General features: G+C 35.1%; 1 protein-coding gene across 1 annotated transcript; it reads left to right on the forward strand.

The window, feature by feature from the left end:
* The first annotated feature begins 1,365 nt into the window (after nt 1-1,365).
* Nucleotides 1,366-26,884, forward strand: LOC132746693 (uncharacterized). The gene is made up of 4 exons (XM_060735911.1): nt 1,366-1,453; nt 9,746-9,784; nt 14,321-14,427; nt 24,594-26,884. Exons 1-4 carry the CDS (start codon nt 1,366-1,368, stop codon nt 24,774-24,776), a joined length of 417 nt encoding a protein of 138 aa, XP_060591894.1. The 3' UTR covers nt 24,777-26,884.

The following is a 26,884-nucleotide window of genomic DNA, read 5'->3' on the forward strand; positions in this document are numbered from 1 at the left end:
TATATCTTTGAAGGCCTCAAGCGCTATCACAATAGCAAATTAACACCACCATTGTGTATCAGGTACTAACACAATTTAGGTTGATACATAGTTTTTTAGAAGTCTAAGAGAATATGTGTTGAATTCTATTGTATATACATACAAGTGTGACCTCCCAGAATTACATAGGTATTATGTAAATGTATGATGTGATGTAAGCATGTTCCATATAACTACAACATCAATTTATTGTGCAGCATAGTGCTAAGTCCACAACTATTATACATCACTTAGTATAGAATTAAAGTGATATTATTAATTAATTAGTGTCTCACCTTAACATAGATTATTGAAAGAGGGTAAACAAATCATTGACCACTAAATACTTGTGAAACATGACGACTACTACATGAAGTAGTATTAAACTTAAATTTATTTATGATAACCATTTACCCACATACTATAAGAGGTGGTGTTAGTCGCGATTCTTCTATAGACCATTAGAGCTATCCTAATATAAGTTGTGTAAAGTTTCCACAAATCTCTCTTAATTCCTAACTTTTTTGTAAAAGATTCCAGCAACATGATTATTTCATATCACTCAGAGTGTATATTATCGAAACAGACCCATGTAAGTTCAACTTATATCCGGTTTATTTCTTTTCTCTTATATAAATTTCATGATTTAGCAAGTATAGCTTGTGATAAAAACTTGCTGATAGGCGATTAATTTACGTACCTACGTGATGATCAAATTCCTGTTTTTGTGTGAGGTGGAGATAGCTATTTGTCTATTCCTAATACTGCATTCAGTAATAATTAGTGAACTATAAATATCAAGTATAACAGTTTGTTATTTTATACAGTTATTATAAGTCCTAGGAAAAATGTTTTTTAAACTTGTTATATATTGAATGGAGAATATATGTATAGTATTGTTAGGTTTTGCATGTAGAATAAGGTATCGAAGTTATACATTTTTGGAGGGTGGTACATTATGCGTATATGTATTAAGTATAGATATATATTTATATTAATATGATTTAGTAACTAAATGTTTATATTTGGTGATTTATTCTGGTACTCGAGGGCAAGAAGTTATAATTGTTATCACCATTTTAAGTGTTAGAGACGGGCTTTATTTCGTGGGACAATAATCCATATCGAAATAAATAGAGGATTACAAATACGAACTGAAATTTCTCAATTTTAGAAATTAAATATATTTTGTTTTTATTCACGTATTTACTATTACTTTCACTGTGGTGCAGAGGTAGCTAGATATGAGCGCGTCTCATTTATTAGGGTGTGAAGAGGACGCTGAGGATATTAAAAAATCTTCGGAGGCGTATAGCCATAAGTATTGCTCACCTGCCTTTCTGTAAGATGTCGGATTGTTGTGATATAGGAGAGTCGACATCGGACTTCTATATTAGTCCACACGAGTTATCGCAAAAGTCTGTTGCTGGCCCTGGTGGGTGTATCGATATTCGAAGCCGGAAAGATGGGATCTTTTTGTGATTGACGCATACTTCTTAGAGCGCATCGGAGCAAAAAGAACGTAGTGAGGTTCATCTAGCTATCAATCACAAACTGGTCATGTTGAATCACGCCGTTACTGCGTTTGATTGCCACTAAAGTATATACAGAGAATAGGAACATTATCAGAAGTAGGATCTATAAGAAGTACACCACTAACCTCGACCGATGGGTTCATACTAGCGCAACCTTTTTGATTATTTCACATTAAATTTTTGGCTCGCTTAGAGAGAATGGCAATCAACTAAAATAAGTGCGGCTAGTATGCACCCACAGCATTCTATTTGTTCACAAATCAGCTTATATTCTAACACACTTCATTAAATGTATATGTAGTTTTAGTTTCTTTATTAGATATATTATAAGTTGGTCTCACAGCAGACTACAAAGCATGTTTTGTCTCTCTGGCCTTTAGGGGTACTGGGGATTGGTCCAATCAATCTAATATTAAGTTTATGTTTAACTATTTTTGTTCACTTTATTATTTATAAAATTAACCATGCAAAAGAAAAAATAGAAGGGCATTAAGAATTAATTTTTCTTTTATTTTCCAGAAAGAATGAATCAGAAAAAAAGATGGTGATAATAAAGACATAAAATGACAAAGGTTTGTGAAGTGTTTTTGTTTGGCCTTAATCATTGAGGTTTCTAAAAGTTGCCCAAAGAAAAATTTCTCTTCAATGAGGTTTGAAAGTCATAGGGCTCTGATAAGAATGTTGAAAATATTAGGAATGTTTAAATTTTGATTAATGCCTACTATTCTGCCACATCAAAAATGTTCTAGAAATAGACCCAAAAATTTTCCACAATTAATTAAATATGCAAAATTCAAGAGGAACTGACAACGGGTTTGTTATCGTTCAATTTGACACAGATATAAACACCCCATAATTTTTATCACCTCTTACATGTACACAAGCAGGAACAGTAGCTTGTATTAGTTAAAAATTGTAAAATGTAGGGAATAAAAACTGTGTATTGAGATTTGAAATATGGAAAATAAATATTCAAAACACTTCCAGGTGTTAAGTGTGAATTTGTTGTGTAAGACTGTTTTGTGGAAGAATTCCTGTTTCCCAAATTTTGGGAGACATATTGTTTTTTGCCTTAGCCATGTCTGTCTGGTCCCAGGCGTACAATGGGACACTTGTTAGGGTTAACAAGAAGCAATGACGGTAACAGTAATTTAATTCATTTTCCATCAGTTGTTGAGGGCTACTTTATGTTCTAATTGGATTGATTTACTTTTATAAGCAAATAAATACCAATAATGTCATTTGTGAAGAACATCATTCTGTCTGTCCACATTAGCTTGGATTTCAAACCACATTTACAACCATTACCTATTGTCCAATCACCACCATTCGCTGGCTGTACAAAATGGCAGCCACAGCTAGAAGTAATAGATATCTTGTCCGGCCTAACAGGGCAAAAACTGGGGGGGGGGGATTCAAGTATACACATTTACAGGAGTGATTAGTAAGATCCGTAGTGTTTGCAACATCACTGGCACAGTTTTGCTTAGTTTGTACAAATGGCCACCATACTATCGGTGCGAGATGAAACAAAAATCTTGTCTGGGCTCACAGGCCCAAGACTCTGCCAAGAATTCATATATATAATCAAAACCTTTCCAAGCGTCGATCAAGTACCAGATCCATAGTTGTTTCTGGCTCAAAATCATGTAATTTAAACTGGCCATATACCTTAGAGTGCAATTACCCCTTGTACATTTTGGGCACTTAATGTTTAAAGTTCTAACCTGCCATTTTCATTTTCAATGTCAATATGTCACTTTAAAACCAATAAAACTGTCATTAACTCAAAAGCCCCTGACAATTCTAATTTTTGGTGCCCCACTTAGTGACGGGAGATTTCCGTCTTCGTTCTGCGCGAGTGCGAGAGAGGTTCGAGCGCGGGTCCGGGATGTGTCGCGTCCGGTTTCGGGGTCCGTTCTCTTTTGGTGTGCACGTAACACAAAGTTATGACTTAGATCATGGAAATTTACAGGATGTTTATCAGCATGTGGAGTGCTGTGGTTACTGGTTTTCGTCTGGATATTTTTAGGCTCAGGAGAGCAAAGGCTCAGAGTGGCCTATTAGTTCAAAGGGGATTGCTCCGTGCGCCCGCGTCATGCTTCACAATGTCTTCTTTCTCTGAATTACTGGGCAGATTTTAACTTCAAATTTGTCTGTAGCAACCCTGTGAAGCACTCTGATTGCCTGTCATCCAATGGCCCCTTAGGGTCAACAGTTAAAAATAGAAAACTTAAATTTCTTTACAGCAACTAAATGATGGATGACAACCTGTCTGTGCTTCTTGGTAGTTTTTAAAGTGCTCATATTAATTGATTGCCCCTTGTAGGGGTCTCTAGGGCTAAAATAGAAAAAAAAACTTTACATCTTCTCTACAGAACTAATGGTGGTAGGCATCACAAAGCTTTGTCTGTAGAATGTCTGGGTAGTCTTTTATAAGTTTGCTCATATAATTTGATTGGCCCTTTTAGGGGCCGCTATAGCTAAAATACGAAATAACTTTAGTCTGTTTCTATAGGACTTATTGATGGATTGATCCCAAACTTGTCTGTAGCAATCTTGGAAGTCTGTGTATCAGTTTGATCTTTAAGTCATTTGTAATTTGATTGACTCCTGTTTTGCATTTACTTTAATTCACAAAGGGGGGTTGGGTGGTCAGCATTCTTCAAATTATAAGTTAAGATATCTATCGCTCAAATTAATATAAAAAATATTGAAATGGATCACACAGTCTTTTATAGATATAAAAAACAGTGTTTTTGACTCACACGAAGAAGATATGTTAATTGTTTCAATTACTAAGGAGGTCACAGTATAGTTAAGATTTTTTATAAATTCATTAAAAAAAAAAATATTTTTTTATTTTATTTTTGGTTTTAGAGATATGATTATGGTTATTTCAATTTTTTCAATAAGAGGTTCAATGGCTTTGGAGAAAAGTCTTATGTCCATGACCTGTTTATGATGTGTAAGTTTTTAACTAGAATTGACATCAGTATTGATCTTGTAAGGCCGTTGTAGTCATTACCAGGAAAAAAAATTGGCTAAAAAACATTAAATTGTTTCTCCGCCTGACTACAAAGATCATTTTAGTCATTGTAGTTCAAGGTACAGGATAACAATTTTGGGTTATTAAAATGTGTTTTTTTTTCATTTTTTTTTTGAATGGGATAAACTTGAAAAGCAAATTTCAATAAATTTTGGAACAGAACTGTTGACCTGAGTTCATGTGCAATAATTGAATTTTGTATCAAGTGAACTGTTTTTTGATATTTTTTGAACCATTGCAGATACTTTCTTGTTTTGGTGTATAGGAAAGACTTGAAATTGTTGGACCAGGAATGTAATCTTCTGATGCTGAATGTATTAAGATATAAAACTGACTAACTTTGATATTGTATTTTGATATTTGTTTTGGACTATTTGTGTTTTTTGTGTACCCTGCTGAAAATTTGGACAAGGGGTTTTCATTTTCTGAATCTGATTTGAATTTTTGATATGAACTGGCCGTACTTTTGATAATAATGATATCATTTACCTACTCTTTCTTTTATTACAATCTTGAAATTGACCAGGATTAATGTTAATTTTTAGGCCCCACAATGTGGAGCAATAACGTTGCAGCTTGCCTCGTCCGTCAGTCTGTCGTCCTCAGTCCGTACGTCGAAATTGTGAACGCAAACTCTCTAAACCGGATGGCAGATTTGCTTAAACTTACAGGGATAACACCTTATGTAAAGTAGTAAGGAAGGATTTGGCGGCGAGCAATTTAACCGAATTTATCGGCCGCTTTGTTGATTTTTTTTCACTACATACTATGTAGATAATTTGTGAATGCAACTCCTTTAAACACGATGGCAGATTTTGCTTCACTTACAGGCGATGAACACCTTAAGGTGTAAGATGGCAAAGTAAAGGTAAGGAATTTGCTGGCGCCAAATTAACCAGAATTTTGGCCGCTGTTGTTGATTTTTTCACTATTACTTATGATGTGAAATTTTTTGTGAACGCCCTCTCTTAAACAGATGGCAGATTTTTGCCTTAACTTAAGGATGAACACCTAAGTGTAGCTGGTAAAGGAAGATTTGCTGGGGAGCGACCAATTTAACAGAATTATCCCTTTTTGTTGATTTTTCATTATATACTATGTAGAAATTTTTGAACGCAAACCCTCTTAAACCAAGATGGCAAGATTTTGCTTAAACTTCCAGGAAAAACTAACTTGTAAATGGCATACAGGACATTATACTACGACCGATTAACGAATTATGGCCTTTGTGATTTTTTTCACTATTCTATGTAGAGAATTTTTTGTGAAGTGCAACTCTTCTTTAATCCGATGGGCGACGATTTTGCTTAAACTTACAGGGATCGCAACACTTAATTTGTAAAGATGGTACTAAAGAAGGAATTTTGCTGCGAGAAAATTTAGAACTGAATTATGGCCTTTGTTATGATTTTTTGCACTATCGCTACTATGATAGAGATTTTCTGAACGAACTCTAACGGATGCAGATGCTTAAAACTTCCCAGGATAACACTTTAATGTGTAGTGGTCTAAGAAGTAATTTTTCTGCGACAAATTAACAAATATGGACCTTTGTTGATTTTAATTTTCAACTTTGGCACAGTAGTCCAAAAAATATGTTGGCCTAGAGTATAAGATTGACAGAACATGCGTGTGGGGCATTCCGTGTCCTATGGACACATTTCTAGTTGCTGTTTAAATTTTTATACATGCTTTCATGTGACATTTTGTGTTTCATTAAAAAAAGTTATAAAAATATGTTTAGTCAAATTAAATGCTTGCTCCAGTGTCATTTTGTCTGCATTTATTCTTTCAAAGTCTCAGGAACACACTTGCAACATCATATGTTTAACAGGGCTTTTTCAAATATTAGGTGCAAATATTTCATTTTTAATATAGTGAATATGAATGATGGTTTAGATGAGGATCTAGGCCACTAGTCCTATTTTTTTATTTATGAAAAAAACAGCTAGAAAAATCAGTGTGAAAGTATATTACAAGGGAAGTTAAGTTTAATTGCTTGCCGAAAGAGCAGAACTTGCTTTCAGCAAATCTTTTAAAAAAAATTTCCACACTGTACAAGCCGTGTTTCTTGGTGGAGCGACTCAGGCCATCATGGCCTCTGTAGATTTTAAAGATTATTGCCTCTTGACTTAGTAAAATTTTGCATTTTTAAAACTTGTACCTCAAAAGTATTTTGACTAGAGCACTGAAAACTTTACAAGCAATGTTGAATCGCAGGTGTAGTTGTGCACCTGGTTATTTCATCTGGATAGTTTTTTCAATTTTTAGAGTTATGTGCCCTTGACTGTAATTAAGAATTTTGGCAATTTTTCAAACTTTGTCGCATTTAATTAACTAGATCATGAACTTTACAGGATGTGATCAACATGTTATTGTTGCACCTTGGGTATCTTGGATTTTTCGAGTATTTTTAGAGTTATTGCCTTGACTAGTAATATTATGCAAGATTTTCAGACTTGTGTCGCATGTAACTCAAAAAATATTTTACCTATGAGTCATGAAACTTACAGGGGAATTTGATCAGTCATATTTGTTGTGGCACCTAGGTATTTTCGCTGGATATATTAGTATTAATTATGGCCTTTGGACTTACGTCAATTTTCGCAATTTTCACTGTGTCACATGTAAACTCTAAAGGATTTGACATAGAGCGTCAGTGCTATAACAGAGTCATTAACTTAACGGAAGGTTGCTCAACATATTTTAGTGTAGGCACCGTGGGGTTCGCTCGTCGGATTTAGCCAGTATTTGTAGCGTTATTGCCCTTGACTTACGAGTAGTTAATAAATGCAATTTTCAACTTGTTCATTGCATAGCTCAAAAAGTAGTTCACTGTTGGGGCCTGAAAAGTTTTACGAGTATGTTGGTGCAGCATGTGTACGTTATGCAACCTTTGGGTTTGCTTGTGGATTTATTCAGTATTTGTGAAGTCCTTGCCTTTTACTTAGTAAAAGATTTTTAGTTTTTCAAAAAATATTTGACCTAGAGTCATAAGATTGACAGAACACTGGCGCGGTGGGGGCACCCGTGTCCTATTGACACATTTATAGTTATTTGTGCATTTACCTGGGTGAATTCTGTGTACCTTATCTATTTTTAGCATGACTATTGGAAGAATAAGGAGAGCTATCCTAGTCAGTGGATCATTGCCCTCAACGTAACCAATTGGTTTAATTTTGCGTACCACTTCAAATATTTTCGAAGTCCATTGACATCTTGCTTTGAAACTTTGCAAATTTGTTCACCATTATGCCTCCAATCTGTAAACAGAAGGAAGTCACTGTTCCAAGCATTTTGACTGAATTATGCCCCATTTTCAACTTTACGTTAAAGTTTATGTTTAATTTACGTTAAAATTTGTGTATCATCCCAAATATTTTCATATTCCATAGAAAGTTCACCATCATGCCCCAAAACTGTACACAAGAGGAGGTAGCTCTATCAAGTATTTTTAGCTCATCTGTCACAAAGTGACAGTGTGAGCTTTTGTGATCGCTTTTCGTCCGGCGTCCGTCGTCCGTCCGTCGTCCGTAAACTTTTACTTTAAATGACATCTCCTCATAAACCACTAGGCCAATTTCATCCAAACTTCACAGGAATGTTCCTTTGGTGGTCACCTTTAAAAATTGTTCAAAGAATTTAATTCCATGCAGAACTCTGGTTGCCATGGCAACCGAAAGAAAAAACTTTAAATATCTTCTTTTAAAAACCAAAAAAAAAAAAATACTAAGAGCTAGAGCTTAGATATTTGGCATGAATCATCTTCTAGTGAGTGGTCTACAAGTTTGATTTTCAAATAAAAGCCTGGGGTCAAAATTGGCCCCCGCCCCAGGGGGTCTTGATTTTCCCTATAATGCATATAGTAAAAACTTAAAAAAATCTTCTTTAAAGAACCAAAGAGCTAGAGCTAAGATATTGAGCATGAAACATGTTCTAATGAGTGTTCTACCAAGTTTGTTTCAAAATTTTAAAAGGCCCTGGGGTTCAAAATTGGCCCTGCCCAGGGGGGTCATTGATTTTCCTTATATATGCATACAGTAAAAAACTTAAAAAAAATTTCTTTAAAGAACTCAAAGAGCTAGAGCTAAGATATTTAGCATCAATACATGTTCTATTATAGGTGTCTACCAAATTTGTTCAAATAAAAGCCCTGGGGTCAAAATTGGCCCTGCCCCGGGGGTCATTGATTTTCCTTATATGTGTAAAGCAAAAACTTAAAAAATCTTCTTTGAAATACCCAAATAGCTAGTTTTAGATTTTAAGCATGAAACATCTTCTAGTGAGTGTCTACAAAGTTTGTTCAAATAAAAGCCCTGGGGTCAAAATTGGCCCCGCCCCGGGGGTCATTGATTTTCCTTATATGTGTAATAGCAAAACTTTAAAATCTTCTTTGAAAAAAAAAAACCCAAATAGCTAGAGTTTAGATATTAAGCATGAAACATCTTTCTAGTAAGTGTCTACAAAATTTTGTTCATAAAAGCCCTGGGTCAAAACTGGCCCCCGCCCCAGGGGTGTCATTTTTTAACTATAATGTGTATAGTAAAAAACTTAAAAAAATCTTCTTTTAAAAAGCCCAATGAGCTAGAGCTTAGTATGGTTTAGCATGAAACAACATCTTCTTATGAGTGTGTGTGTGTGGGGGGGGGGGGGGGGGGGGGGGGTGCTATACAGGTGAGCGACCTCAGGGCCATCATGGCCCTCTTGTTACAGAATTTTGCCACTTTTTCAGTTTCTGCTCTAACTTATGTTAGGAATGTATGTCTGAGGTTGACAGTGCATGTGCTGGTATTTTACCAGAAAATACAAGTCAAGTTCTAATTTGGTCATGGTCAGATATCCCTTAAAATTGGAAAAGATTTAAAATTCACAATTTCTTATAAAGGGTAGACATGTGATTTACTGTATTAATAATGAATGCTTGATGATTATCACTTAAAGAAAGAAGCACTGAATAATTTTTAAGTAGCAAAGTGTTCTTGAAGCGGTACTTAACAAGAACTGTACTTAAGTCAAAAATGCAAAAGATGGTACAGCTAGCCAATGAGACACCAAAAAACAAAAGGTTTTATGAATGAAAATTTTATTTTTTTGGTCTTCAGCAAAGTTTACAAAGAAAAAACACCATCTTGTTTTATTGTAGGTGGCAAGAAAGGTAAAGATAAAAAGCAGGACAGAAAAGGTACAGTTTATCAATTATTGCTTCCATATATGTTTAAAAATATAATTTTAATGCATTTTAATATTATGAAAGTTAAATTTCAATGTTGTATATATTTATCATGCTACATTTTTAGCTCGACTATTCGAAGAATATGAGAGCTATTGCAGTCGCCCCGGCGTCGGCGTCAGCGTCGGCGTCTGCGTTGGTTAAAGTTTTTTGTAAAGTCAAATATCTCAATTATTGCTTGAGATATTCAATTGAAACTTACAATACTTATTTATAGTAACAAGGTACATCAGATTGACAAGTTGGATAACTCTGCCTACAATATTGACAGAATTATGCCCCTTTTTAACTTAGAAATTTTGGTTAAAGTTTTTTGTAAAGTCAAATATCTCAATTATTTCTTGAGATATTCAATTGAAACCTACAATACTTATTTATAGTAACAAGGTACATCAGATTGACAAGTTGGATAACTCTGCCTACAATATTGACAGTATTATGCCCCTTTTATGTCCCCTACCGGTTTACCGGAGGGGACTTTAGGTTTACCCTCCGTCCGTCTGTCTGTCTGTCCGTCCGTCAGTCCGTCCGTCTGTCCGTCCGTCAGTCCGTCCGTCCACAAAACTGGATCCCGCGATAACGCAAAAAGTACTGAAAATATTTTAATGAAACTTGATATATGGATAGATGGCAGTATGGAGATTATGCACGTATTTTTCTTTTCTTCCTATGTTGAAAATTCTGGTTGCTATGGCAACAAATAGACTGAAAAATATGGCAAATTTTACACATAACCTGGATCCCGCCCATTACGCAAAAAGTACTGAAAATATTTTTATTGAAAACTTGATATATGGATAGATGGCAGTATGGAGATTATGCACGTCTTTTTCTTTTCTCCTATGTTGAAAATTCTGGTTGCTATGGCAACAAATAGACTGAAAATATGGCAAATTTTACACATAACCTGGATCCAGTGATAACACAAAAAGTACTGAAAATATGTTTATGAAACTTGACATATGGGTAGATGGCAGTATGGAAATTAATGCACATCCTTTTCTTATCTTCCCTATGTTGAAAATTCTGGTTGCTATGGCAACAAATAGACTGAATTTCAAGATTTCTGATTCTTAAGTTTTTTAAGTTTTTTCACTATAAGTTCTTTATTTCTTAAGGTATTTTCTTCAAACTTTAAATATAAGTTGCTTGTCATCAACCACATCATATGTGACAAGGTTTACAAACTCTAGCACAAAATATATCAGAATTACCTCCCTTGAACTTAAAATTTTCATGAAAAAAACATTGTTTTTTTTTAAATAACTTCTTTTTTCGGAATGTATCTACTTCAAACTTCATATAAATGTTTTCTTATTATCACTCAACATTTGGTGAGTGTTCAATACTCTAGCAAGACTATTTCCAGAATTATGCCCCTTTTGAAACTTAGACTTTTTTTTGAGAAATTGGTAATTTTTACTCCAACTTCTTCAATCATGATAGGATTTTAAAAATGTTATATTTTGATATCAGGGATGTTTAAAAAATAACTTTAGAGTGTCCTTCAGTCCGTCTGTCTGTACATAAAAACTGTTTCCTGAGATTACTTTTAAAGAACTTTTTCAACAAATTTACTTTAAATAGGAACCTTAGTGAATGGCCAATGGCCCTTCAGAATGTTGCTTGGGCTCTTACCGGTAGGGGACTTATGGATTGCTTGCAATACTATGATAATTGCTTGTTAACTTTAAAGTTTTTTTGTAAAGTCAAATATCTCAATTATTGCTTGAGATATTCAATTGAAATTTAAAATACTTTTTTATAGTAACAATGTACATCAGTTCGCAAAATTGCATTACTCTGCCTGCAATATTTGCAGAACTATTTGCCCCTTAAATTTGAAACTTAGAAAATTTTGGTTAAAGGTTAAAGGTCTTCAAAGATATTTACTTGAAACTTTACACATGTACTTAGGGTCATAATTTGAGGGTCATAATTTTATGTCACTGACCAAGTTCCATAACTCTATCCTGCATTAAGGCTGATTCATATCCCCTTTTCTACTTAGTCTCTTGGTTAATGTTTACATGCAAGTTTTACATATCTCAATAACTATTAAAGATATTTATTTAAAACTTCACATATGCATTTAGGGTCATAATTGTAGGTCACTGACAAAGATCCATAATTCTATCTTGCATTTAGGTTTTAGATTTTTCTCCCCTTTTTCAACTTAGAAATTCATGGTAAAGTTTTGCTTGTAAGCTGTTATCTCTATAATTACTGAAGGATGTGTGCCTTTTTTGGGATAATTATATGCATTCATAATAATAAAGCAGTGATTTACTTGATAAAACATCTTAATAACAAGCCTTTGTACCTTTTCTGTCAATTTTATGTATGTATTCATAGGTAATTAGTATTATTATACTCAATAAAACACCCTTGTGACATTACCTTCCGAATAGTCAAGCCAATACTGTATAATTAGACTGTCTCTAAGGCCTATAACATGAATTTATCAAAAAAAAAAATAGCCCTTTTGTGAACTTAGAAAATTTAACATTATCAAAGCTCTCAATTTTACGTTATCAAGGCTCTTTTACTATCAAGCACTTAGAATAGTCGAGCGTGCTGTCCTACCGACAGCTCTTGTTTTTTTTTTAAATAATAATGAATCTGATGTATATGATTGTTTTACTTACTTTCATGTAAATTTTTCATTAAAGAACTGTTCTATTTGAGTTTTAATTCGAAGTTTCTCAACAAACAGTTGCATACATTACTTAAATGTGTATGCTTAAGTGTTTATAATTATGCCCCCACAAATGTAGTTTAGGGATGTATATTGGAGTCAGATTGTTGGCTGTCCATTGTTCGGTTGATTGGTCAGTCTCCTTTATGGTTTTCGGATGATAACTGGAAATTGGAATCAATTATTGTAACCCAGCTTGGTATATAGCAGGCAGATGTGAAAACTTAGGTTGATATAGATTTTGGACCCCCTTGGATAGGTCAAGGTCACTATTACTAAAAATAGAATTTATTTTTCTGACAATGACTAGAGTTATGAATGAGATATTGTAATCAACCTTTGTATAGAGCAAGCTTATATGAAGACCCCGGTTGGTATTGCATTTGGACCCCCTGGGGTTAAGGTGAATGTCACTGTTACTAGAAATAGAAAAATTCTGTGCATTAAGTAAAGTTAGGAATGAGATATTGTATTCAAACTTGGTGTATATTAATCTTATATGAAAACCCCATTTGGTATTGCAATTTATTGAAATAATTCTTTCTTCATTTACTATAGGTTTAGTTCAAATTTTTCTTCAGACCACTTATTTTTTAAAAGTCAAAGTTGCTGATGGGGGTATTCTATTTCAGTGGTAGCGCTGAGTCACACTTGTTATACAACAAGCTTGTATGAAGCTTGTATGAAGAAGCTAGTTTGGATTGCTTTTGGACCTCCTGTGACAAAGGTCACTATTACTAAAAAGAGAAAAATGGTTTTTGGATGATAACAGTAGTTGTTGAGATATTGTAATTTAACTTGTTATTTAGCAAGCTTAAGCTACCATATTTGGAAAGCCCGATTGGGATTGCATTTGGAACCCATTGGGTCTCTTGTTACTGAAAATAGAAAAATTATTTTAGGACTAGAGTTAGGAATGAGATATTATCAGGCCAGTTCCGAGTCAGGTTTGTAAAATATCCACAACAAATTTGTAACATTTAATATTTCTTTTAATTGGTTTTACTCTATCTTTTATCTTTTCAGTTATCTTTTCCGTTATGACCCTTTTAATTCAAGATTTGTGCTATTTATACAATTCCTTTGTTTACATGATCTTCAGATAGATGTACTCTTTAGATAGAAACCATGCCTTTGATGCAAGTCAAGGTAATGGTCTCTTAATTGGCTCAGCTTGGGGGACATTTGTATTTTTCCAATGACAGTTTTTTTTGTGTTTTTTCTTTTACCAAATTGTCTCTTATGGTCTTTTAGGTTTGGGTGTTGTTTGAAGTTAATAGGTATAAGGTTAAGGTATTTCTTTTTTATGTTTCACCTTCATCAAATAGCAATGCCATGTCATCTAATATTTTTCACAATAACAAAAGGCCATCAAGTTATATAACTGTGTTTGCATTTTTTTGGCAATTTATCTGTCCATTATTGAGTGAATGGGTAAACATTTTTTTTTTAAATTAGTTACTGACAAGAATCTCGACTGGAGGGGATGTGGGTGGTGGGAAGGCATTTGTATTTACTCTGATAAAAGATAAGTTGAAGATATTTTTTTTTTGGTCAGCCACCATAAATTCTTTCAAACATTTTTGGGTTACAGACTTTGGTTAATCACAAAGGAAATCTTTTCAAAGTTTGGATTAAATTTAAAAATAGAATGGAAAAATATCTTCATAGACATATATCCAGTAGAAAATGATAGATAATAATATTATCTACCTGTAAGAGCACAAATGTAATATTATTCTTTGAAAAAGAGTAGGAAATTCATGGCCTTTTTGTGTTTTTCTTATCAGATGATGTGTATGAAAATGCTTCAGAACTTGCTCCTATTAAAACAAAGACATATGCTGGTGAAGAAAATGTTTATGAAAACCCAGAACAATCAAAATCAACACCAAAGGTATTATAATTTATTTTGCCTTTTTTAGAACAAGATGAAGTATATAGAGGATTGTTTTCCTACTGAAGTAATGTCATTATTGCATGCTTTCAAACCTATTTGTGGAGAACATAATTATGATAACTGATTTTGATTCTTTTCTATATTTAAGCTTTTTCAGCACTGCTAAATAGTATGAACATATTATAAAATTAAAGGTACGAATTACTTTAACAAACATATGTGGGTACATTTTTATAACTGAGAAACTTAAATCAATTATGTCTCCCAAAATTTAAGGGAGACATATTGTTTTTGCCTTCGCCGTCTGTCCACTCTCACAGGACAGTAATAATGTGGCTAGGGGGACAATAGGTTACTGTTCTATCTCTTTGATGTCATTCATTCCGTAATGCTTTTTATATGGCTATTTCTTTTAGGTGGCTAAAAAGAACAATAGAGAGAACAATAGAGTAGCCACATTATTATTGTTCCGTTTGAAGGTCTGTCCTTTCAGTTGTCTCCGTCCGCATTGAGCTTGTAAGCCCTTCACATGTCAAACTACTGGTTGGATTTCAACCAAACTTGACAGGAGTGATCAGTACCAATCCTAGTTGTGCACGTCACTGGCACGTTCCGCTTCATTGCACAAAATGGCAGCCAGAGCTAAAAATACAAAAGCCTTGTCCGCCCTTCAAATGTCAAACTACTACTTGGATTTCAACCAAACTTTACAGAAGTGATCAATACCATCCCTAGTTGTGCACTTCACCAGCACATTCTGCTTTGCTGCACCAAATGGTCTCCAGAGCTAAAAATAGAAAATCTTGTCCGGCCTTCAAAGGTCAAACAACTGGTGGGATTTCAACCAAATTTTACAGGAGTGATCAGTACCTTCTCTAGTTGTGCATATCATCGGCATGTTCCGCTTGGCTGCACAAAAAGGCTGTCAGAGCTATAGATAGAGAAAACTTGTCCGCCTTCACAGGTCAAGCCACTTAACTGGTGGGATTTCAATGAAACTTCAAATGAGTGACCATAAATAGTTTTGGGACAAAAACCCTTCTAGTTTATATTATGCAATTGGGGATATGAATAAACGGAATTGATTGTTTTCATTTATTTGTAATGCTTCAATATAACTGATAATTTGAGGTTTGAAAATTTTGATTATTACTACACAGTCTCTTTGTAAATATAAAATTAACATGTTTCTGCTTCATGTTAGGATTCAAACTGTATACACTATTGCTGGTCGCAAAATGTCATTTAAAAAAATCTGGCAAATTTTTAGCTCCGGAGGACGTCATATGGATGTCATCCTTTGTCCATTGTCTGTCGCCCAACCACATTTCCTTGTTATCACTCTAGTCACATTTTTGCCTTAATCATCATTAAACTTTGTCAGAATGTTTGTCTAGGTAATTGCTGGGATGAGTTTGTATATGGGTCTTCTCACCAACTGGATAGAAAAAGCCCTAAATGTTACTTAATATAGCAGTGTGGCAAATCTTACCTCACATGGGCTTATCTCACACTCCATGTGCAGCACCTCTTTACGTTTTCCTACACATTAGCAATATTCACCCCTATTTTGACAAAAATGAAACGTCATGAGGGCCAAATGTATCAAATATGTGAGTGAATCTATTAAATTGTCCACGGAATCAAAATAAATTGATATTAACTTTCACACTTTAATGAGTCCTACTCTACTGTAGGTCCAACTTTTTTCTTGATCTGTTACTAAAAATAGCACACTTTAAAATATCGCAAAATTCTTAATAAAATTGGATATTTAATAATGACTTTTTGCCTGGAAAACATCCATGTTTTCTGTAATGATCAGGATGCTTCTTGATGACAAATCTCATTTTACTTTAATATTTGGCCAAGATAACTGAATAGGTAGTAAATATTTGCAAACGGTAAACGCTTTTGTCAACCATTAAAGTCTGGACTGAATTCCTTATAAACACTTATTTTATGATATTTTCCGACTTAAAAGATGATGTATTTTATCATGATAACCTTGCTTTTTGATTTGAATTTATTTTCATTTAATATTTAACACATAAACCGGATTAGTAGAATTTCTTGCGGACTTAAAAATTGCTTTAGTCAGCCATAGAAAGTCAGGCCCCTAAGCCCCGCCTTACAAACTAGGTTGTTATGCCAGTAGGCAGTAGTTTCACTGATATTTATATTTTGTTTCTTGTCTGTCGAGGTGAGTGAGAAAAATAATCAATCATTTGGTTAGTTAGAGGATAGGGAAATCCCAACCCCGCGGGCAATCAGTTCCAATCGGGAACACGCCAAGGCTCATTCCTAATGGAACCGATCACCCTCGGGTTAGGATTTCCCTAACCTCTATCTAACCCAACGATAGATTTTATTAATCTCGGATGAAAAACTAGGTCACAGGAGCTTAAAAAAGGAAAATCTTGTTAACACTCTAGTGGCCATTGTTTGGATCCAAATATCCTGGAAATTGGTTTGAAAGATTGTTTTGATTATTTCTAGTTCAAGTATAAATATGGGGCACCTGGGGTCAAAAACTAGGTCACACTGGCCAAATTGGGGGCGTCCGTGGCTGAGTGGTTAAGGTCGTTTACTTCAAACTTGCCACTCACCGCTGTGGGCTCAAATCCCGACAGGGACTTTGGATTTTTTCATGTGAGGAAGCTATCCAGCTAGCTTACGAAAAATTGGTGGTTCTACTCAGGTGCCCGTTTGTGCCTGAAATAATGCACAGATGGGCTTCTGAGGTCTTCATCCACCAGTAAAGCTAGAACGTCGAGATATGACCTATACTGTGTCGATGTGACGTAAAACCCAAAACAAACAAAACTGGCAAAATCTGCTCAATCATCACCAAACTTGGTCAGGATGTTTGTCTAGAAACTAGAGGTAATTGCTCAGACGAGTTCAAACTTGGATTATCTCAGATGAAAAACTAGGTCACAGGAGCTACAAATGGAAAATCTTGTTAACACTCTAGTGGCTACTGTCTTGATCCAAATATCCTGGAAACTGGTCTGAAAGTTTGTTTTGATGATTTCTAGATCAAGTACGAATATGGGTCACATGGGGTCAAAAACTAGGTCACACTGCCCAAAAATGGAAAAACCTTGTTAACACTCTAGTGGTCACATTTTTGACTCAATTGTCATCAAACTTGGTCCGGATGATTGTCCAGGTAATTGCTAGAATGAGATCCAACATGGGTCATCTCGGATGAAAACTAAGTCACAGGAGCTAAAAAAAGAAAAGAGCTTGTTAACATCTAGTGGCTTCAGTGTTGTTATATTTTTTTTGGTCCTTCAGGATAAATGATGCCATCACTATTAAGTAGTGAGAATTGAGTACCCCTCCAGCCAGTCCTTCCGTCCGTCCGTTCCCTTTTTGTGTCGCACATAGCTCAAAAAGTAATTGACCTAGAGTCATGAAACCTTACATGAATGTTGATCTGCATGTGTAGTTGTGCTCCTGGGTATTTTTGTGTGGATATATTTAGTATTTTTAGAGTTATTGCCCTTGACTTGACTTAGTAATAATTTGCAATTTTCAACTTGTGTCGCATGTAACTCAGTACGTAATCAACCTAGAGTCATGAAACCTTACAGGAATGAATGTTGATCAGCATGTGAAGTTGTGCACCTGGGTATTTTTGTGTGGATATTTATAGTATTTTAAGAGTAATTGCCCTTGATTTAGTAAATAATTTACAACTTTGTACTTGCGTCGCATGTAACTCGAAAAATATTTGATCTAGAGTCATGAAACCTTACGGGCATGTTTATCAGCATGTGTAGTTGTGCACTTGGGTATTTTCATGTGGATATATTTAGTATTTTTAGAGTTATTGCCCTTGAATTAGTAAAAATTTCAATTTTTTAGCTCACCTGAGCATGCTCAGGGTGAGCTTTTAGGATCGATAATTGTCCGTCGTCCGTCGGCCGTCGTCCGTTCACATTTAGTTGTTAACACTCTTGCGGTCGCACTTTTGCCTCAATCATCATCAAACTTGGTCAGGATGCTTATCGAACATGGGTCATCTCGGATGAGAAACTAGGTCACAAGAGCTAAAAATAGAAAAACCTTGTTAACACTCTAGAGGTCACATTTTTGCCTCAATCATCATCAAACTTGGTCAGGATGTTTGTCTAAGTGATAGCTCGGATGAGTTCGAACATGGGTCATCTCGGATGAAAAAGTAGGTCACCGGAGCTAAAAATAGAAAAACCTTGTTAACACTCTAGCGGTCACATTCTTGCATCAATCATCATCAAACTTGGTCAAGATGCTTGTCTAGGTGATAGCTCGGATGAGTTCGAACATGGGTCATCTCGGATGAAAAAGTAGCTCACAGGAGCTAAAAATAGAAAAACCTTGTTAACACTCTAGCGGTCACATTTTTGCATCAATCATCATCAAACTTGGTCAGGATGCTTCTCTAGGTGATAACTCGGATGAGTTCGAACATGGGTCATCTTGGATGAAAAAGTTAGTCACCGGAGCTAAAAATAGAAAAACCTTGCTAACATTCTAGCGGTCACATTTTTGCATCAGTCATCATCAAACTTGGTCAAGATGCTTGTCTAGGTGAAGCTCGGATGAGTTCGAACATGGGTCATCTCGGATGAAAAACTAGGTCACAGGAGCTAAAAATAGAAAAGCCATTTTAACACTAGAGGTCACAATTTTGCCTCAATCATCATCAAACTTGGTCAGGATGCTTGTCTAGGTGATAGCTCGGATGAGTTCGAACATCGGTCATCTCGGATGAAAAATAGGTCACAGGAGCTAAAAATAGAAAAACCATGTTAACACTCTAGAGGTCACAATTTTGCCTCAATCATCATCAAACTTGGTCAGGATGCTTGTCTAGGTGATAGCTCGGATGAGTTCGAACATCGGTCATCTCGGATGAAAAAGTAGGTCACCGGAGCTAAAAATAGAAAAACCTTGTTAACACTCTTGGGGTTCACAATTTTGACTCAATTGTCATCAAACTTGGTCAGGAAACTTGTCTAGGTCATTGCTGGGAATAAATTGAACATGGGTCATCTCGGATGAAAAAGTAGGTCACCGGAGCTAAAAATAGAAAAATCTTGTTAACACTCTAGTGGCTTCTGTTGTAATCCAAATATTCTGTTAATTGGTCTGAAAGTTTGTTTTGATGATTTCTAAGTCAAGTTCGAACATGGGTCATCTTGGATGAAAAACTAGGTCACACTGCCCAAATATGGAAAAACCTTGTTAACATTCTAGTGGTCACCTTTTCGACTCAATTATCATCAAACTTGGTCAGGATGCTTGTCTAGGTAATTGCTTGGATGTGTTTGAAATCGCATGTGGAACTAGGTCACCGGAGCTAAAAATAGAAAAATCTTGTTAACACTCTAGTTGCTACTGTTTTGATCCAAGTATCCTGGAAATTTGTCTGAAAGTTTGTTTTGATGATTTCTAGGTTAAGTTTGAATATGTGTCACCTGGGTAAAAAACTAGGTCGCACTGCTCAGATATGGATAATCCTTTTTAACACCGTAGTGGTCACATTTTTGACTCACCTACCATGAGACTTGGTCATAATGCTTGTCTAGGTAATTGTTTGGATGAGTTTGATAAGTCAGGTGAGCGATCTAAGGCCATCATGGTCCTCTTGTTTTTAACTTCTGTCGCACAAAACTAAAAAGGTATTTGACCTATAGTCATGAAACCTTACAGGAATGTTGCTCAGTATTTTCTAGTTGTGCACTTGGATATTTTTGTGTGGATAGTTTTAGTATTTTTAGAGTTATTGCCCTTGACTTAGTTAAAATTTACAATATTTAACTTGTGTTGAACGTTACTCAAAAAATTTAAGACCTGTAGGCCTGAAAGTTTATAAGAATGTTGGTCAGCATGTGTACTTATGCACCCTGGGGTTTTTAGCTCACCTGAGCATATGCTCAGGGTGAGCTATTAGGATCACTCTTCGTCCGTCGTCTGTCGTCCGTCGTACGTCGTCCGTTGCCCGTTCACACACTTTTCAAACGACATCTCCTCTGAAACCATAAGGCAGATCATAATGAAACTTCACAGGAATGTTCCTTGTGTGAAGCCTTAACAAAGTTGTTCAAAGAATTCCATTCCATGCAGAACTCTGGTTGCCATGGCAACCAAAAGAAAAAACTTTAAACATCTTCTTCTAGAAAACCCAAAGAGCTAGAGCTTAGATATAAAGCATGAAACATCTTCTAGTGAGTGTCTACCAAGATTGTTCAAATGAAAGCCCTGGGGTCAAAATTGGCCCCGCTCCAGGGGGTCATTGATTTTCCCTATATGCATATAGTTAAAACTTAAAAAAATCTTCTTTTAAAGAACCCAAAGAGCTAGACCTAAGATATTAAGCATGAAACATGTTCTTATAGATGTCTACCAAGTTTTTTCAAATAAAAGCCCTGGGGTCAAAATTGGCCCCGCCCCAGGGGGTCATTGATTTTCCTTATATGCATATAGTAAAAACTTTAAAAAATCTTCTGCTAAAAAACCCAAAGAGCGAGAGCTTAGATATTTGGCATGAAACATGTTCTAATGGATGTCTACCAAGTTTGTTCAAATAAAAGCCCTGGGGTCAAAATTGGCCCCGCCCCAGGGGGTCATTGATTTTCCCTATATGCATATAGTAAAAACTTAAACAAATCTCCTTTAAAGAACCCAAAGAGCTAGACCTAAGATATTAAGCATGAAACATCTTCTAATAAGTGTCTACCAAGATTGTTAAAAAAAGCCCTGGGGTCAGAATTTGCCCCGCCCCAGGGGGTCATTGATTTACCATATATGCTTATAATAAAAACTTAAAAAAATCTTCTTCTAAAAAACCCAAAGAGCTAGAGCTTAGATATTTGGCATGAAACATGTTCTTATAGATGTCTACCAAGTTTGTTCAAATAAAAGCCCTGGGGTCAAAATTGGTCCAGCCCCAGGGGGTCATTGATTTTCCCTATATGCATATAGTAAAAACTTAAAAAAAAATTTCTCTTAAAGAACCCAAAGAGCTAGAGCTAAGATATTAAGCATGAAACATCTTCTAATCAGTGTCTACCAAGTTTGTTCAAATAAAAGCCCTGGGGTCAAAATTGGCCCCGCCCCAGGGGGTCATTGATTTTCCCTATATGCATATAGTAAAAACTTTAAAAAATTTCTTTTAAAGAACCCAAAGAGCTAGAGCTAAGATATTTAGCATGAAACATCTTCTAATGGGTGTCTACCAAGATTGTTCAAATAAAAGCCCTTGGGTCAAAATTGGCCCCGCCCCAGGTGGTCTTTGATTTTCCCTAGAAGCATATAGTAAAAACTTTAAAAAATCTTCTTTTAAAGAACCCAAAGAGCTAGAGCTAAGATATTTAGCATGAAACATCTTCTAATGAGTGTCTACCAAGATTGTTCAAATAAAAGCCCTGGGGTCAAAATTGGCCCAGCCCCAGGGGTCATTGATTTTCCCTATATATATGTAGTAAAAACTTAAAAATCTTCTTTTAAAGAACCCAAAGAGCTAGAGCTAAGATTTTTAGCATGACACATCTTCTAATGGGTGTTTACCAAATTTGTTCAAATAAAAGCCCTGGGGTCAAAATTGGCCCCGCCCCAGGGGGTCATTGATTTTCCCTATATACATAGAGTAAAACGTTAAAAATCTTCTATTAAAGAACCCAAAGAGCTAGAGCTAAGATATTTAGCATGAAACATGTTCTAATGGATGTTTACCAAGTTTGTTCAAATAAAAGCCCTTGGGTCAAAATTGGCCCCGCCCTAGGGGGTCATTGATTTTCCCTATATTGCATATAGTAATTAAAAACTTAAAAATCTTCTTTTAAAGAACCCAAAGAGCTAGAGCTAAGATATTTAGCATGAAACATGTTCTAATGGGTGTCTACCAAGTTTGTTCAAATAAAAGCCCTTGGGTTAAAATTGGCCCTGCCAGGGGGAGGGGGGGGGGGTTCAAAAGTCATTGTTTTTACATTATTTGTGTATAGAAAAAAACTTAACATCATGAAACATCTTCTAATGGGTGTCTTCCAAGTTTGTTTAAATAAAAGCCCTTTGGTTTAAACTGGCCCCGCCCTTGGGGCCTATGTACAGGTGAGCGACTTCAGGGCCATCATGGCCCTCTTGTCTTGTGACACTATTCAGTATTTGTAGTATTTGCCCTTTACTTCATAAAATATTTTTAGATTTTAACTTGGGCACGTGTAGCCAGAAAAAATATTTGGCCAAGAGACATAAGATTAACAAATCGGTGGAGTGTGGGGGCACCCGTGTCCTTTGGACACATTTCTCGTTTTTTTCTGTTTTGATCCAAATATCCTGGAAATTGGTCTGAATGTTTGCTTTGTTGATTTCTAGTTCAACTTCAAATATGGGTCAAATGGGGCCAAAAACTAGGTCACACTGCCCAAATATGGAAAAACTTGTTAACACTCTAGTGGTCACTTTTTTGACTCAATTGTTATCAAACTTGGTCAGGATGTTTTTCTAGTTAATTGTTAAAATGAGATCCAACATGGGTCATTTTGGATGAAAACTTGGTCGCAGGAGATAAAATAGAAAATAACTATTGAATATGGGTCACCTGGGGTAAACAAATAGGCCACAAGGACTGAATGTGGGAAAATCTTATTATCCCTTTAGTGGTCACATTTTTATGCCCCCCCCCCCATTCGAAAACGGGGATATATTGTTTTGCAAATGTTGGTCCGTCGGTCGGTCTGTCTGTTCGTCGGTAGACCACATGGTTTCTGCTGATTATCTTCAAAACTATTTATCACAAAGTCTTCATATTTCACATACTGATTGGTCATTACTAGTAAGTGACCCCTATTGATTTTGGGGTCAAAGGTCATGGTCACAGGGTCCTTGAATGGTAGTATGGTTTATGCTCATTATCTTGAAAGCTATTTATCACAAAGTCTTCATATTTCACATACTGATTGGTCATAACTAGTAGATGACCCCTATCAATTTAAGGGTCACGAGGTCAAAGGTCAAGTTCACAGGGGCCTTAAATGTTAGAATGGTTTTCGCTTATTATTTTGGTTACTATTTATCACAAAGTCTTCATATTTCACATATTGATTAGTCATAACTAGTAGATGACCCCTTTTGATTTTGGGGTCACCAGGTCGAAGGTCAATGTCAAAGGGTCTTTGATTGGTAGTATGATTTCAGCTCATTATCTTGAAAGCTGATTATCACAAAACCTTCTTATTTCACATAGTGATTGGTCATAACTAGTAGATGACCCCTATTGCTTTCGGGTCACTAGTTCCAAGGTCAAGTTCACAGGGACCTTAAATGTCGAACTGGTTTCTGCTTATTATATTGAAAACTATTTATCACAAACTCTTCATATTCCTCATTCTAATTGGTCATAACTAGTAAGTGACCCCTATTGAATTTGGGGTCACTAGGTCAAAGGTCATGGTCACAGGGTCCTTGAATGGTAGTATGGTTTATGTTCATTATCTTGAAAGCTATTTATCACAAAGTCTTCATCTTTCCAATATTGATTGGTCATAAGTATTAGATGACCCTTATTGATTTTTGGTCACTAGTTCAAACGTCAAGGTCACAGGGGCCTTTACTGTCAGAATGGTTTTCGCTCACTATCTTGAAAACTATCACAAAGTCTTCATTTTTTTTCTTTTTTCCATAACTGAACACTTATGGCAAGTTTCTATAACAAAATAACCAATAATGTGTGTCAAGAGCTAGAAAGGGGGACATATGTGTCCTTAGACATTTCTTGTCAATTGTCATCAGATTTGGTCAGGATGCTTGTCTAAGTAATTGCTCGGATGAGTTCATTGGGTCAGTGAGCGATTTAGGGCCATCTTGACCCTCTTGTTTAAGAAAACACCAAGTTCATATGACCTGATAGGGAATGCAGCTTGACATGCATAGTTTGTACATAATTATTCATATTAGACATATTCAGTAAGGATTTCATGGGTTGCATTTAATTTCTGTGATAAAAATATTTTACTCAAAGATGAGAATAGTATATCTTAAATGCGTTGTATTTGTTTGTTTTGATTATATAGAAAAAAGTTGAAATTAAACTTAGATTTGAAAACATGACAGTAAAATTTCAAGTAAACAAAACATTAAATTAAAATATCACACAAACACAATTTCTTCAGGTTAACAGGAACAAGGATGGATTGATATATGCTGACCTGGCCTTCAATGACCAACCAAAGGGACAGAAAAAACTGGTTATTCATGGACTTGATGATATGACAGAATATGTTCAGGTTGATTTCACAAAGAAAGCTGACCCCTTGCCAGACAGCGATGAAGAAGAGTCAGCACCAAAGAAATGATTATTGACTTCTTATCATAACTTTAATTTATATTAATAGTGCATAATGATAATGGAAGTTAGACAAAGTGATCTTTTTATTTTATTTAATTACATCAAGATCTTCCAGAAAAAAACTCTTTTTTTTCAAATCTGTTCTATAATGTTTCTCAGAAACATTCTACAATATTTGACATTAAATTATTATTCATTTATTTTTTATAATATTTTATCTTGAGCTTTATTCTCAGTACATTGTTGCTTAATGATCATTCTTCAGTGAAGCAATTCTTTTGCATTCAAATTTATTAAAGCCCTCTTTCAACTGAGATAACATGAAGCAAATGGTCATTTGTATTTTTGTAATGTTATCTTTTTCTATAGTTAATTTAAATACATTTTTGAATAAACAACCAAAGTACAAGTTGATTATATTTTAACTAACAAAATAAGATTGATCAACTTTTTTTTCTAATTACACAATATATATTGCATTTTAGCACTTTTAGAATGTGCTCATAAAATACCTAGTGAGGTGCTTTTTAGCAGCATCGTATTAACCTATTATTCTTTTTTTGTTAGCCGCATCTTCTAAGTTTGCAACATCATCTATTTAAGCAAGCGGTGAATATAAAACATTGTCAAACGTTTTTTCATACATATATATTCTATTTTTATATAGATATTTTTATACTTGTTACTATTTTTTTAAATTTGTTATTAGTACATTATTATTCAAGCTATATATATATGTGAGTTATGATATAAATTTCTTCTGTGTTACAATGGATGCTACCAATGTATTAATTGAAGATAAATAGTAATGCTTTTTATGCCACCACAGCAGCTGCAATTTACCTCTGTGTGTGTATGTGGGTGGGTGGGTGCGTGCGTGTGTGTATGTATGTGTGTTATATAGACTATATAGTGAACCTTCTTGTGAAAAACCACTAGTCCAATTTCAACCAAACTTGGCAGGATTGATCATTTGGCGAAGAGCAAAGAATGTGATTATATGCAGAATTCTGGTTGCCATGGCAACCGAAAGGAATTATAAGAATACATTTTAAAAAATCTTCATGTAAAGACCCTAAAGAGCTAGATCATAGACATTTTGCATAAGGCTTTGTCTGGTAGACCTCTACCAAGATTAGTCAAATTATAGCCCTGGGGTCAAAATTGGCCCCACCATGGGGATCATTGATTTTCAATGTTAATATAGTAAAAGCTTCAAAGATCATCTTGTCTGAATGTATAAGGCTTAGAGCTTTGCTTTTTGGTATATTATTTCATCTATAGGTCCTCTACCTAGAGCTGTCATTGATTCAGTGCAAAGCATATTGATGATATACCGATATTGGATGACAAATATTGGTGATTCACCAATATATCGATAAATGCTCCTAATATCTTGTATATTATTAGTTATAAAGATTGTTGACAGGTTATATGGTCCTATATAAATGGCTATTTGTAAATATAACCCGAGCCGCTAGGCGAGGGTTATATTGCAAACAGCCGTTTATATAGGACTGCCTCTACTAAAGTTGTTCTATTTTTGCATCTAGTGTCAAAATAAGCCCGTCCCGAGGGATTCATAGGTTTATATGTATATAGTAAAAACTTTAAAATCTCATCTCTGAAATGACAATGGCTAGAGGTTAGATATTTTGCATGACACATTGCATAGGGGACCTCTACCAAGTTTGTTTAAATCATAGCCCTGGGGTTAAAATTGGCCCCGCCCAGGGGGTCATTGATTTTCATAATGTACATATTGTAAAAAACAAAAATAAAACAATGTTTTCTGAAAAGGAGAAAGCTAGAGCTTAGATATTTGACATGAAACATTGTCTGGTTGCCCTGTATCAAGATTGTTTGAATTTCACACTTGGGTTTAAATTTTGCCTTGCCCAAGGGACAGTGACTTACTTTCTTGTCCTTTGATGTACAGCCTTGAAATTTGGACCATGTACACAGTTTTAGATGTAGAATTGTAATTTGATATCAGCTGACCTAGCTTTTGATTATGTGACCTACTTTCTTGTCCAGTCATGATATTAAGGCCATGTGAAATATCACATTTACCACCAAATTCACTAGACTCAACTGTATTATGGCAAAGTTCAA

This window comes from Ruditapes philippinarum, unplaced genomic scaffold, assembly GCF_026571515.1.
Source record: "Ruditapes philippinarum isolate M1 unplaced genomic scaffold, ASM2657151v2 ctg5634_1_1_1_1, whole genome shotgun sequence".
Classification (NCBI taxonomy): Eukaryota; Metazoa; Mollusca; class Bivalvia; order Venerida; family Veneridae; genus Ruditapes; species Ruditapes philippinarum.